The sequence below is a fragment of the Arachis hypogaea genome, chromosome 15 (assembly GCF_003086295.3).
Source record: "Arachis hypogaea cultivar Tifrunner chromosome 15, arahy.Tifrunner.gnm2.J5K5, whole genome shotgun sequence".
Lineage (NCBI taxonomy): Eukaryota > Viridiplantae > Streptophyta > Magnoliopsida > Fabales > Fabaceae > Arachis > Arachis hypogaea.
Genome location: NC_092050.1, coordinates 12060514 through 12076649, shown reverse-complemented (window position 1 = coordinate 12076649; position 16136 = coordinate 12060514). Strand labels below are relative to the sequence as shown.

Here is a 16136-nt window from a genome sequence, read left to right as displayed (position 1 = left end):
TATTTATAAATATTTTGGATATTGGACTTGGTTTGTTGATTTGTTAGAAGTGATCTTTGAGAATTGAAAATGGGTTTATAGTACTGAATTTGATTTGTTTGAACTATCAAGAATAATTTCTGATAATTGAAAATGGTTTGGTTGGAACTCTTGAAGGGTGGCAAAGCCCGAATTTTAGAGGAAATGCTGCAAAAAATTTTATAAAAATTTGAGACTTTGCATAAAGCGTTATTCAAAAGAGAATTTGATTTAAAACTCATTCTATTTGGCTTTTAGTTTATCAGGAAAAGTGTTATGTTTTAAGTTTATCCTATTGAGAAAAGATTCTTGTTTTAAGTAATAATTTGAGTCCGGTTTTTTAAGGAAAGGAATTTTTATTAAACGTTAAAGAAGTTTGGCTACCTAGAAACTAAAGGTTTTGAGGTATGATAAGTGAAGGAATATGTGGTGATGCGAAGGTGTGAATAATATAAAGTGATGCGGAGGTATGTATAGTTAAGCAGTGATGCAGAGGTACGTTTAATAATATGGTGATGCGGAGGTATGAGTATGTAATCGGTGATGTGGAGGTAAAATGAAAAGAAATAAAATGAAAAGTCATGAATGAAAGAAATAATTGAAATGGGTAAAGAATCATGAAAATGGAATGTGAATGGGCCTTGTGCCAAATTGCTAATGTGGAAGTGTCCGCCTAACGGATAGCCTAAGGTTGCTAATGCTGAAATGTTCGCCTAACTGATAGCATTGTTTTTTACCGTGATGCCAAGATATCCTAACTGACATGGGTTCGCCCATGATGATAATTGTGCCTGACTGACACGGTAAAAATACCATATTCGAGGTTCTCCCCGAATAACGTCGAGTTGCGGGTAGACAACCGACTCATGAGCTCATGGCCTGCGCTAGGAACATGAATGCATCATATTGTTTGCACATTTGCATTTGGTAGTGTTTTGCTTGTTGTAGATATTTTCTCTGTGATTGTGTTGTTTGCTTGTGTTTTTGCCTTGGTGACTTGTTTGGGTACTTAATTGGTTATTTTGTTATGCTGCAAACATTAGTAATGTGATTTAAAGAAAGTGACTTAAACGGATTTAAGTAAGGCTTAGGAGAAATTTTAAGGAGTCAATAAAGAAAACTATTTTTCTTAGGGATATGAGTTAACTATTTGTATTTTATTCTATATTTTTACGGCATTCACTTTCCCTACTGAGAACATGCGAGGACAATGTTCTCACCCCCTATAGATCTTTTGTTTTAGCAACAGGTTCAAGAAAGCCTTGACAAGGAGCCACGACCGGTCCACAGAGTTTTATATATATGTATTTCGTATTTTCTGGATTTTGGTTTAATCTTAGATTTTATTTTTTTTTCCTTGTCATTTATTGTTATGGAAATTTTCAGAGGGATAGGAATTGCATTTGAGAATCCTGATATAAGTCTATGTATATAATGTTATGTGAATATATATATATATCTTTGTGATTAAGTGATTAAGAGCAAACTTTTCGTTTTCTTAATTAAAGTTTCGGTTCGTATTCGCAAAGACTCGATATTAAATAAAGATAGTATAAAATAAGAAGGTTTAGAGGTAAGTAACACCTGAGCTTTTATTACGGTCATGAGGTACTTAAAGTTAGGGTGTTACATAATGTATCGAATAGAGCACTACATCAAAAGCATATGGCGACATTCCCTGCTTCTTTTCTTTGCCTTAGCAAAAGGTCCAACAAGTCTTCTCCTGCCTTTTGTATCAAATCCCTGAAACGTACATAATTATTAGTATAATGTCCAAATACTTGATGGAATTTATAAAAATTTTTATTTATGATTTCAAAAATAGATGGAATTTTCTTCTCTTTAGGGAGTACAAACTATTTGTCTTTTAATAACATGTTGATTTTTGTTCAGCTTTTGTCAAATCAAAAGAATAGTTTCTTCCTCCCAACAAAGGAGTTTTGTCTTTTGCTAGATTAAGAGATCAACACACATATGAAGGTCCATCTTTTAATTCTGCAACAAAGGTAGATTCATTATAGGACTTTTCCTCACTCATACAGTCAACATAATTTACTTTCTTGTTAAAGAAAGGTTTTCTTTTATTTGACTCTGTTTCCTCTTTTCTTTATTTAGTTTTTTGATTTGCTATACTTTATCAGCCAACTGAGCTAAATCCAAAAATTGTTGGTTTACTAACTTTCTTTTGAATATTGAAATTGAAACTATTGATGGTCATCTTGACTACTTCAAGCTCAGGAATAGAAGCGAAACATGTGTTTCTCATATTTTTGAATCATATTAAGTAGTCGTCAATTGATTCTGCTTTTTCTCTCTTCACTGTGAATAAATCGGACAATGTTACTTTCATTTCATCTCTAAAGAACTGATCGTAAAAACTTCTTTCTAATTGAGCCTAACTATGGATTAAATTGGGATGCAAGTTTGAAAACCAAGTAAAGGCGTTCTTTGTGAAAGAAAAAGGAAAAAATCTCATTTTTAAATATAAATTACCAGGTATTTCTCCAATTTTGACTATGTATCAAGCCACATGCTCGATAGTCGATTCTCCACTCTCACATGCAAGTTTGGTGAGGGACTTTGGAGTTTTGACTCCTCTAAAAACTTCAGCTTGTAAAACATAATCGAAAAAAGGAGATATGTAGTAAGGTTACTTTGTCACCCCTATATTTAGTCCTGCTTTATTTAAGATTTGTTCGACATCTTAGGTAATGTTTTGACCATAGGTTTGAGTAGCATTATTTGTTGTAGCCTTATTCAATATCCTGTTTGGATCATCTTCTCTATTTAGTATTACAAAAGGATTATTCGCATTCATCCTACCTATGTGCGGTACACAAATTCGATTGATTGCTCATGCAATGTCATTGACTCGTCGAGCGACTTCATCTATTCTAATATTGTTATTCTCTATCATTGGATTCAACATTGCAGCCATCTGCTGAGTAAGCATATTGACTAAATCATGATGACTATCCTCAATTTGTTGTCTGAACACAGCTAAAGATTCGACCATATTAGGAGATGACGTTATGACAGCAATTTGTCTTGACATTTCTGAAAAAATCGAAGCACGTATTCCACCTACTGGCGACCTTGTTGACCCTACGCCTTGTGTTAAAAAGACGTTTGGCATTGTTGAGGTAGGTTGTGACATAGGAACTGACCCTAAATATAGATGGTTATTCATCAAATATTGATAAACATTGTAATTTGCCACATTAGGGTTATAATTAGTTAGTATACCCATTGGAGGATAACCTAGAGGAGGTGCAGGATTGTACAAGGAGTTGTTTCTTGATTTTTTAATGGTGGAGAATAATTTGGATGCAACCCATATGGGAGTCACGTGACGGATACAGTCGATGGGATTCCCTCTGTGATGACAGAGTTGATCCTTCGACCTGAATTACCTGCTGATGGAGCAGCCTCTGTCTCGGGGCCTCTTGTAGGTTCTCCAATATTATTATTCGACGTATCAATCAAAATCGAGGCTCTATTAGACATTATTAATTTGTCACTGCGTAATCGCATACACAACTTGATTCGTTAGCTTAACCCAGGGTTCCGCTGGGCATGCCAATTTGTTTCACTTACTTTTTGGTAACCTGAACAGGGTGTCGAATCAAACTTGTATCAAGATCTCAGTTCGGGGAGCAGATACGACTCCTCTGAAAAAAGAGTGAGCTCGACTCGGAAATTACTTAGTGTGGGTATCGAAACTGTGTATGCCAAAATATTTGTGATAAATGGCAAAGTAAAAAAAAATAAAACAAAGTAAAAGTTTGAAAATAAAATGCTTGAAAGAAAAGAATAAAAATAAACAACATAAAATAGAATAACAAGAAGGAAAAGAAATGGAATAAATAAGAATTGTAATTGAAATAACAAACAAATTAAAGTTTAAAATAAATTATCGAAATAAATTAAAAAGGAATTAAAATTGATAAAATGAAAGAGAGTCAAAATAATAAAGACAAAATGAACAAAAGAAAATTGATTTCAGACACTCACATGCACTTGCATTCCATAGATCTCTGCATCAGTGTGACTGTGGATTTGTAGTGTTTCGTATGATATTGTAGTATTTTAAATTAAGTCCCTTTTACACTTCTGCCTTTCTTTGATTTATAGACAAGAAGAATATATTTGTAGAGCGTTTTTCTCTTCCCACGATATAGCTTCTTCCTATTTCTTGGGTCACGACATTGCCTTGACCATAAAGAATCTTGACTCCCAAGTTTAACATCCCACGTCATCTTTTACCTTGGTTAAAGTACTTCTAGATGAGACCTTTGTGCAATTATCTTATTTCAATTTTTAGAAGTCATTGACTCGACTCCTTCTAGGATAAGTCGAACCCTCTTGTACTCACACTTTTATGAAATAGCTCATATTGTGATACTTCGACTTACATCTTCGTGGAGCAACGAACATGTTAATGACATCTCGACTTTTATATTGTCGATTCACCTTTAAATCAAACGATCATGGTTGAGCTATCTGAACTGTCAAATTTTTTTGTTAACAGTCTGTTTATTTGTTTGTTTGTTTATGATGAGTTATAACTTTTGATTTTCTATTGATACTTATTTTGTAATTGACAATTTTATTAGTTTTCATTGTCGATTTAATGATCAAAACGTTAATGTTATTTATTAACTTAATGTCTATATACGACATTTTCTACTTCTCAAAAAAGAAGATAATCTATCACGTTTTTATAAATTATATTTCCTATCTTATATTTTGAGAAGATAATCTATCAAGTTTTTATAAATTATATCTCTTATCTTATATTTTTACAGTCTTATTCATAAAATTATTATATTTCTTAAACATCATTTTTTTTGAAGCACCTCAAGCTCAACACATTTAAGTGGAGCAAACATATAAACATAAAAACATAAAAAACAATAAAAACAGATAAACTAATCTCCTGGCATCTCCTGTATTGCCCTCAACCACCAACAGGATCCCCACCATTCCACTCAGTGTAGGTGGACAACGTCCTTGTTTGAATGATGTCAATGTTTACTCCTTGATGATTAAAAATTTTGGCATTACGTTCCAATCAAACGTTCCAAATCACTGCAAAGAACGCCATCATCCACATCTTCTGTCCTTGTCGTCTGTTGGGCATGGCACCCCAACTCTCAAACAGCTCTTTAAGGGTTCCAGGAATCACCCACTCCCTACCAAAGGACCGCAACCAAAAGCACCACAGCTGCCATATTACCTCACACAGAAGGAATAAGTGCTTAACAGATTCTACTCCCTTATTACACAAGACACAAATATTATCACCATTAGTAACAACTCCTAGTCTAGTTAACCTTTCCTTAGTCTTAACTCTACCAACTAGCACAAACCATCCAAAAAGCTCAATTTTTGGGGGTACCCAGCCTCTCCAGAGTGCACTTGTGAAGCTATAGCTCGTGATCTCATTTGGCAGCGTCTCCGATTGTATGACCTGCATAAAGGACTTCGTAGAAAAGATACCTTTATTATCAAACTTCCACACAACGTTATCCTTGCTCTCAGATGACAGCTTCACTGGCCCTAACCGCTCATGTAGCTGATGGACAAGTTCCAATTCCCATTGAAATAACTCCCTCCTCCAATTCACTGGCCTTAAACATCATTTTTATTTGAGCGTCAAAATGGGTTTTAAGGGTGCAATCTTACTTATTTTTGGTTCAATTTCGACCACAATGGTTGAAAAGTTTTTGACAAAGAACTTTCCAACATAATTATAGGTCAAAATCATTACTTTACTTCAACTAGGTGCTCTATAAAATGAGCTTCGAATAACATAATCAACGAAGTACACGTCGAATAAACATTTTGACACCAGAACATTTAAGATTCTGCAAATAAAAAATTTTAAAACAACGCATCACAAAAAATAAATTATACGCTTCAAAAATGATTAGCCAATGCATCTATAAAAAAGAGAGCTACTAGTAAAGTTTAGTTATTTAATTTAGTTGTATTAGGAGTATTTTAATATTTAGCGAAGGCGTGCGCAGGTACAATATTTGTTTGAAGGAAGGAGATTTGATTGGGAACAACGTGGTTTTATATTTTGCTTCAAAAGAGGACGGCATTCGGATGCAGCCATTGCTTTGGAGAATGAGGACATCGATTTGGATTTGGATTTGGATTTTGACCTGACACATCGTTTACAAGTCTCTCTCCCTTCTACATCAGCCCCACACATTCCATCTCTTCCTTTCAATAATTCACATTACCTCCCTCTGCATATGCATGCATCCCAACCATCTCTTTAATTATTCTCATATTTTAAGCTCATCAATACTACTATTTAAGCATAGTCATTAATTGTACACATTCCGCCAAGACAAAATAAACAAAAAAATTAACTAATTATTTATTTGTTTGTAAAGAGCACAACATTCCCAGCCCAAGCAAGAAGCTTATAGGTTTGTTGGTTGTGAGGGTTGGGGCCCCAAAAGATGAGAGCATGCAGCCATCTTAGGGTTGCTGGGGACCACACATAACTGTACGTTAATGGCACAGAACTGAGACTGAGACTGAGACTGAGATGTGAGACCACAATTGCATTATAACTATAATTATGGTGCAACTTATTAGCCACCTCTTCCTCTTCTCTCTTCTCTCTTCTCTGCTCTTCCCCAACCTACAATCACTGCTACTTCTGCTTCTGCTGCTGCTGCTGCTTCTGCTTCTTCTGAGTACGAAAAACATACACTACCAACTTCCCAATTATTCTGCAACGCGCGCAGAAACCATTAGTGCGCTGCTGTTTTCTTTAGATTGACTTTATTTGGCGCTATGCTATGCTTTCTCTCCAATAATACTTCTACATGTGAACTCTCTTCTCTCTGTCTCTTTCAAAACCACTTCATACCGTTACCATGCATATACCTCCACCTAACATGCACACATTCAAGGTATGTGTCTTCTCTATGTCTTTATTGGAGCTAGGGTTCCACCCATGGATTTCCAATACTAACATACAAATTAGTCTTATCCATAACAAGTAGCTATATATTAACTAATTAAACTTGTTAATTTCATTACTTTCATAGGGTAGGTAGCACTTGAGAATGAATGAATGTCACTGCTATGTAGTATGTACTTTTTGTTGCGCACAAGAGGGAGAGTAAGAATCCAAGAAAAGAGTAACTGCATAATTTAAAGCGTGGAAGAAGGAAGATGGAGGGAGCACACAACACCGTCCATCATCCTCATCATCCACATCTTTGCGGTAATTGGTAAAGTAAGTCTCTATTATAACTTTACATTTTGATGGGAGGAAAAAAAAAAAAAAAAAGAAGAAAGAAAGAAGAAAAACAGAAATTATATTATTTCTCTGACTTTCGCATTTTGTGGCCAGTATATGGCTACTATCTTTTCTTGGAAAAGATAGAGAGCAAATTGAACCATCATTTTGTTTCCAAATTACTCTTTGATTTTACTAAGGGTGAAAAACAAAATATACTACTGTAGCTTCTTACTTTCTTTATCTATTTCTATTGTTTTTCTCTGAATAGGAAATTAAACTAAAAGAGCAAGGTGCTGCATCTGCCATCATCAGTAACAGAAGAAATCATGCTTTTTATAGACAACACACACACCACCAGTGTATTAACGAAGCGGACATATATAGAAAAAAGGAAACAACACCAGAATAGAATCATCAAATATATAGGGACGGAGGTACTTCTACTTTTCAGCTTACATTAGCCACTAATTAAAATATCACATTATTATTTTTTCGTTGCAGCAGATATCTATTTGACCTCAGCACCTAACCTTAATAATCATCTCCAATAAGTATGTTTTGATATTATATATAGAATCACTTAATTTGTATGCATAGAGAATAATAAATATAATTTTGATTTTATAAGCGCTCACGTTGCTTATGTAAGAAAATAAGTTTGTGACCATGACGTTATTTTCTTAACATCATTATGTACATACAAGTTACAATTCTGATGTATCTTAAAATGTATTTGCTTGATAGGCAGTTGCATATGTAGAATGTATTATTTTCTTCTCTATAAGTTAAAATCTTAAGGAATGGTATTATAACATAATATTAAATTTTTTATCACCTAAGTTTAGAGTTTAATTTTTGCTAATCTTCAAAAAAAATTTTAATACTACATGATTAATAAATATTATTATTTTTTATCAGTATTTAATTAATAATAATAATTTACACTCATATTTACAGATATTTTTACACACAAAAAGTATATAACTTCACTTATATTTATCAAAATTTTATACACATAAATTATCCAAATTTTTCAAAATTTATATATATAAATTAGTAAAATTTATTTGTTTAAGACAATTTAATAATTATGTTGGTCAAATAATAATCAAAAATACTAAAAATTGTTAGTACTTAAGAGTTCTCAAAAAATTTAACATAAGACCAAAAAAAAAGAACAAAAATTTATGAAAAAGCTCACGCAAATCTAAAAAAGATTTTTAAATGAGAAAACGTATTTAGAGATACAATGCAACCAGGAGTGGAGAGTTAAAAGTTTTGTTAGGACAGGACATGAAAATAAAAATTAAAAGAAAGAAAAAAATAAAATTAAGGATCAAACTAAAATATTAAAGATTTAACGTGTTAAAATTATTTTTTAGAAGGGAGGGGAGAGGGCATTGCCCCTCGTGTATGTGGTTCCGCCAGTGGATAATGTGATAATGAAAATTATTGTTACCGTGATATCCAGCGAGGGTTATCCTCATTGCAAAGCTTTCAATCCTTGAGAAAGCAAAATTGTTGTGAATGGTTAATGAATATTAATTCTCACATAAAAAGTTATGCTTCTTATATCCATAAATATTTTTTCAAGCTAGCATACAAATTTACTTTACTGAACTAAACGGAAACCTGCACTAAGTAGGGCAACAGTGCTTCATTCTTTTTATAAATGAAGTAAAACTTTCCACTGCTTTTATCAATCATGCATGAAATCAAAGCTAATTCTTTTTATTTTATTTTTTACAAATTGAAATTTTCTCAACATAATAAAAAACTATAGACATTTGCGATATGATAACTTTGCATTGGCCTTTTGCATGAGAACATTAAAAGGTTAAATAAACAAATTATAAACAATGGAAAATACCATTACAATAATTATCATGCCCGTGAACCTTGACCAGCCAAATAAGATACTAAAAATAACACAACATAAAACGGCATATCACCATGCATTACGACTTGCTATCTACCGCTTTTACACATTTATTAAAGGTGGATACTACCATGAAGATTTTATTATTGTCTTCATATGAAGATGCTTCTTTTTTACCATTAGATGATGAAATGTATGGTTTGATTTTGATGTGTTACAAAAGTGTTATTTTTTTTAAAGTGTGGCTAAACAAATAAAGTACACTTTTAACACAAGAATCTTCATAAAAAGATGTTTTTAGCATCTTCATTTGAGTAGTTGCCTTTATTAAATGCTAGGGGAATATGTTATCTATAGAAGTCCTCATTTTTAATTCTAATCTTCATGATTACGAGGAAAACAAACTCATCGGGACAAGAAAGTGTCAAATCCAAGAGACACAAGTCACATAATCCATAACTAGTCAAATCTTAATTATTTCTACTATTGAGAAACATTTAAAAAATCAGGGATTAAAGGAAACAATCAGTAAGAATTATGTCAGGACTCAGGACTAAACTTCATCCGTTGATCTATATAGGTGACTTGTTATAGATTTAGAATGTCACTTATCATAGTCTTTTCGGAGAGTGTCTTTCAGCATTTGTATATTTTGGGTTGAGTGCCTATATATATTTATGAAATTTGAATCCTTTAAATTTTGAATATTTACTTTAGAGAAAAAAATATGATTTTTTATTCTTGAATAGTTTCTTTTTCATATTTTTTTTAGTTTTACCTATAAATTAAATTGTAAAAAATTACACTTTACCTTCTAAAATAAAATTCAAAATTTAGAGGATCTAAATTCATATTTATACACACGCCAACACACACTCAATCTTGAGTATGTGTGCCTTTGACACACGATAGCCTTATAAAATAGGTTCTACGGCATTCTTGAAATCATTGTTAATTAAAATTTTACCTGGTTGAGAAACAAATCTTGTTGATAGCATGAAAAACCATTCAGAAAAGGAAAAGTACATGGTACTAATATACTATCTGCTAACTTATTACCAATAATAATTAATTATTATATTTTAAACACATGTATAAAGAAACAAATCAAGAAAATACATCTATAAAAATATTTTTATTAGACATAGTCATAAAAAAAAATTTATTAGACACATTCACAAAAACACTTCCATTAAATACCATTATAAATCAGAGTTGGTAAAAGTTGACAGAAATACTGTTGGTAACATAGGGAGATTGTTCAGAAAAACCACAATTTCTTCTAAAGGACAACCTGGATTCTTTTCGTCCTCTCTCCTAGGTTCTAAGGCAGTTATTGTTAGAATATAATTAGGATATTGACAATATCTTTTAAAATAAAAGATGACTAATTTTGGCAATGAGTTCCTTAAGGTAGCGTTTGGTGGAGAGACAGAGACGGAAAGATTGAAATTGAGAGACAAAGACTAAGAGACAGAGATTGAAATAAATCTCAGTATTCTGTTTGGTGCAAAATGTGAGACAGAAATTGAAACAAGAATGAAACTCTAATTTGATTTGCACAATGGATAAAATTGAAATTAATTAATTAAAATGAGAGTATTTTAAGTATAAAATATTATTAAAGTTTCAATCTCCATCTCTAAAAATTTTAGTCCCCTATGTCCCTATATTTTGGAGGTACTAAAATACTGAAATTTTGGAAACAGAGACAGAAATTTTAGTACCAGTCTATAAACGAACAAATATGATACCGAGTTTCAGTCTCTGTCTCAATACCTCAAAACAAACACTACCTAACGGAACTCGTTGAAGAAATTTAAAAACAAAAGGACAGTTTTTTTTCAATTTTAAATAAATGAATTGAAAATTTAGGCCTCTCTTAATTTTGTAACAAGTATTTTTAAAACACTATTAGATAAACCCACAAGATAGATTCCTTCTAGTTCACAATATTCATTACATTAGAGAAATCTTCTTGGTTCAATATATTATAACTCTCACATTTCAACACAATTTTTTTTACATAGCTAGTTTATATTCTACACAATGATAAGTGCAATTAAAAATAAATTATGCACACAACAAATTAATAATTATTTAATAAGAGTATTTTAATAAAAATTTGAAGTTAATTATTAATTTAAGATTTTATAAATTAGTATACAAATAGTCCAAGTAACAACACTGGACAAACCATTGAATATTTTGATATTCACAAAGTAAATACTTTTACTTTTTCCCATACAAATTGTTCACTTCTAATATTCTTAAATGGCAATCTTAGAGTAAACAAAGTTCAAAACCAACCCACCCACACAATTATATTTTACCAAAAAAAACCCCCTAAGAATGAGAGAATTGCTATTGGTTGGATGATTTGAAACCATATTTTTGGAGAAAACGTTGACTTTTTATTATGGCTGATGACCTCTGGGCTATGTAATTGTGACAACAAAAGATGTATGTGATTAACATATTTCCAATAGTATTATTATGATAAGAAAATTGGGGTTATGGGAAAATGATGAGTGATTGATTAGAGTAGAGGGATTGGCACTGGGCAATGATGAGGTGAAGTGGGGGATGACATGTTGCATCAGATGTTTATACGGGAAATTCTGACATCTTAGCCCTTCTTTTTGTTTTACTTGTTTTAACGTTCTTTGATCAAGCAAAAGTCTTGTATTATGCCATATGCTGTACTCATTACATATGTAAAATGGATTGTTCCCCTATATACGTATAGTTTCCTGCATGTGCATTAAATATTAGCACACTTATAAGCTAAATTTCCCGTTTTGAAATCAACGTCACCATCTATATGCACAAAGTTTAGGTAGAAAAAATAAGATAGAATTGAAATTGCTATATCACATGGCAAGAAGGTGGAGAGAGATCTTTCACCTTTTTACACTAGAATGCTCATGCATAGTTGGACTGCCCATACCCAAATGTTAGAATTAATGAAAATTTTATAAAATGGGAATATGTTCTCAAATTGTGTTAGTCCAAATATAGATTATCAAAACCGTGTTTCAAACCTCAAATTCAAACCGGCAACCATACGGATAAACAGGGAAAAAAAAGCCAACAAGAAAGTGTGATAAAATTCAACTTGTGAGAGAAAAAACCACCCCAAATAATATTTTAAAACTAAGTCAAGTCGAAATACACCACATTATCAGAACCACATGTTTCATTATAGCGTACACACAAAGAAACAACTTGATTGAATTTAGGTCGTTAATTGATTGATGATAAAGGAAAAAAAAAAAACAGTAGAATATAGAATATATATATTATATTTTTTTTAACTAGGCATCAATATTAATAATTTGCACCAATTTAAATCAAATAAAAAAAAGAAGCAAAAAGCATAATGGGTCTGCATTTTGCTCTTGTTCTTCTTTCTTTCTCTCCTAACTTGAATAATGCGTATCAATATTGTTTTTTTACTAGACCGCTAGAAAGCTACAAGATTATGAAATGTAGTTAGAAGAAGAAAGAGAAAAGAAAAATAAGGGTACACTAATATATAAGCATAAAATTAAAAGCAAAAAAAAAAGAAAAAGAAAAAATTGATGATTGTTTGTAATTGGGGTTTGATTGTGTTGTTTGTTTGTTTCAAGATCTTGGATGAGGGAAGAATTGCGTACCGCTACTACCAGCCATGAAGGTGCTGAGAGGAGGAGGTGGATTCATGGATGAAGGATCTACGAGCTGCTGCGTTGTGTGTGCAGCGGAGACGAGAGCTGAAGTTGTGGTGTTGGTGTTGGGAGCAATGAGGTTGAGATTAGGGTGATGAGCAGCAGCGCCGGTGGAGGAGGTGTCTCCGGCGACGTAGCTGCTGCTGTTGGTGGTGGTGGTGGTTGCGTGATCTGGACCCTGGTCATAGAGGATCCCTTTGAAGACGTGTCCTCCAATGTTGACTGCCGTTTGATATGCATACTCGTCTTCTGTGTCGTCGATTCCGCTCACACGTACGCATCTGAATTCAGCTGGAGAGCTCACTACTGCAGGAAAATTCTCCATCCCTTTTATTGTTTTATTTTCATTCACACCAACCAAGCATTGTATTAGATTAATATTTCAAATATATATCGATCATGTGAAGGGCTTTATTTATAGGACTAACAAAAGTAAACACAGTATTCCAGACTGATACATCATATCATATCATCGATGAATAATAATGTATGATGGAGTGAAGTGTGAGAGACACAGAGAAAGAGAAGCAACAGCATCTTCCGTGCCAATCTGCTAAAACACACACATACACCACTACTACTGTTACTATTTTGGAATAGAAAAAAGGAGAAATTTAATTTGGGTTCCACACGCAACCGATCGATATCCCCTTCTTCTCTATTAACATATACAGTTACAGTTACTTGTTTCTTTTTCAGAGAATAATAGTAATTTCTTCTCTATCGACTCTATTGACTTCAATTTCTCAAGTATAGTCATTCACACACACTGTGATGTGTGATGTGTGATGCGTGATGAGAGCTTGCCTGCAGCTACAATCATACGCACAAGAGAGAACAAGCACAAGCATGTATATGCATAGTATATAGTAGTGTATATGTGACAAGACAAGACAAGACAAGACGAGACGCAAGTAAATAATTACTACTACTACTACCTGAAGCTGAGGCTGAAGGAGAAGGGTTTGTGGGTAAACGAGTACTAGAGGCATGATCTCTTTGGCGCTTGGGAACATCAGCAGCAAGAAGCTGTTGTTGTTGGATAGAGGCGAGTTGCTGCTGCCTCTCGCGGCGCTTGGAAGCGGGAACCCAAGTGCTCTTGACATGGGTTTGGCAATCGAAGCCACGGCTCTTGCAGCATGTCCTGCACCGCATGTGAGGGCAATCTTTCTTCGCCTGGTTCCCGCAGTCCTGGCAGCTAATCCCACCTGCTCCACTTCCTGCTCCGCTTGCTGCTCCGCTCCCCACGGCCGACGCCGTCACCAGGAAGGCCGATCTCGAGGGTGACTGATCGTCGGACACAGTGGTTGGACCCACTCCTAGAGCAGCCGCGGAGCTGTAAAGATCTTGGTGGAAGAGAGGCCTTGCTTGAGGTATGAGGTCGTGTTCCGGTTGGTGATGATGATGATGATGGTTCCACAGCTCCAAGCCACCTCGGTACGAGGAAACGTCTTCATTCTTGTACCAGTAAAAGGTGTCGGAGGGAGGAATTTCCGCGTGTTGTTGGTGTTGGTCGTGTTGTTGTTGTTGGTTTGTGTTCCCTCTCCCTCCTCTACCACTACTACTACTACTACCACCGCCTAGTGAGAACAAACCTGCCATTGTTGTGGCACCTCTTCTACTATGTTACCTGTCCCTGACCTCAATTGTGACCTCAAATCCATATCCCACTCGCTTCCTCGATCGCCTTTAATTCTCACTTATTCTATTTCCCACCAACCAATAATTTATGATTATTATAACTACCACAAATAGAAAAAGAAAATAATAAAAAAAAAGAGACACCAAAATCCGTTAGTATTGGGCGAATTAATTCCCTGGGGCTGGGGCTGGGGGTGGGGGTTGAGTAACAGTAGCAGCAGCACCACCACATACACGACAAGTAGTGAGAAGCTGTGAAGAATGAATGAATGAATGAGGGTTGAGATCGAGGAAAGGGAAGGGTGGTCGGGTGGGCTTTCAATTCAATTCATTCTCTCTTCTCGATCTTCTTCTTTCTCTCTCTGCGTTAAGAAGCTGCTGCATCAATTCAAGAGAAAAAGAAAAGACAGACACAAAACAAGCCAACAACTTAACACGGACACAGTCTCACAGCACTGCAAACGCCGCCATGCCCTTCTGCCCTTCTCTCTCTGCAAATTAATGACTCTCTCTCCCAACAGAGTTTATGAGCCTTTTCTTTCTCTTTTAAATTTTTGTATTTGGGTAGTTTTAGTTCTGAACACTTGCCACTTTTGTGTCTGTAGGCAGTGGTTAAGTTAGCACAATGACAAAAACCACTTCACAGTAAGTAAGCAACTAGTCCACTCCTCTCCTCTCATGGATCTCATTCGTCTCCCTCTCAACGCTCCTGATTTCTTCCTACCTTCATCCAACGCTCCTTCCTACTTCCACGTGTCACCTCAAACAACACTCTGCTTCCTTTCGTCCTTTTTCACCGCAAAACCCGCTCCTTTTCGTGACACATTGCCCCCTCCCTTTTTCTTATTTTTATTTTCCGAATTACCTCCTTTTAATCCTTATCACAATTTGCAATTTCTTTATTTATTTTCTCCTACCTGTTAAGATTAAAAAATCATTTACTTATTTATTTTATCTTATCTTCTCTATAATACGTACAGATATCTTGGCAGGTTTATACTAGGACTAGGAGTACTACGATTACATGGTAAAGACATTTTTGTAATTTGACTCGAATCCCGTTGGATGGCAGTAGTAGTATTAGTATTAAGTAGAAAAGACTAACGTGTTCAAATGAACTTAAACTAGCGCGATTAGTTAGTCTAGTACTAGCATAGTTTATTTGGGATGGTGAAAAAGAGGCAACCAGATAGATTTTATAAAATTAAGAAAAAAAAAAAGATCATGTGGCCTCATAAACAATATGTGGTGGTAGAGGGGAACACAGCGCCACCACATCCTGACCGTACTTGCTTTCTTTTAGTATAGTGTAGTAAGTAAAGTAACTCGTTCATGTTTTGTTGATAGTTTTTTCTTGGCTGGGGATATTTTTGTCTACGTGTGTTGTTACGCAACGAAGAATAATGGAAGTGGAGTTGACTCTGTAATGGGAATGGGAGGGGAGAGGGGTAAAAATGTCATAGCAGGGGACTGGTAGTGTAATGAATGAATGAATGAATAAAATAATAATAAAAGAGTGTGGGACAGTGATGATTAAATGAGGTTAGAGAAAGAGAAGGCGCCGACCTGCAAGACCGGCGCATGAGGCTTGTCGCAGAGACTTGGAGCCGTACGG

General features: G+C 34.4%; 1 protein-coding gene across 1 annotated transcript; it reads right to left on the bottom strand.

Annotated features, from left to right (window-relative positions):
- Positions 1 to 12457: 12457 nt before the first annotated feature.
- On the bottom strand, positions 12458 to 15151 carry LOC112749482 (protein SHORT INTERNODES). Its single transcript, XM_025797737.3, has 2 exons — positions 13819 to 15151; positions 12458 to 13207 (listed from the first exon to the last, which is right to left on the bottom strand). Exons 1-2 carry the CDS (start codon positions 14480 to 14482, stop codon positions 12798 to 12800), a joined length of 1074 nt encoding a protein of 357 aa, XP_025653522.1. The 5' UTR covers positions 14483 to 15151; the 3' UTR covers positions 12458 to 12797.
- Between the last annotated feature and the right edge of the window lie 985 nt (positions 15152 to 16136).

What these genes read in the sequence shown, in the direction of transcription:
- LOC112749482 (XM_025797737.3), bottom strand. Translation starts at nt 14,482, where the DNA reads ATGGCAGGTTTGTTCTCACTAGGCGGTGGTAGTAGTAGTAGTAGTGGT. An exon ending in TCCTTCAGCCTCAGCTTCAG is followed by an intron (nt 13,208 to 13,818) that starts GTAGTAGTAGTA and finishes AAACAATAAAAG; the next exon opens with GGATGGAGAATTTTCCTGCA.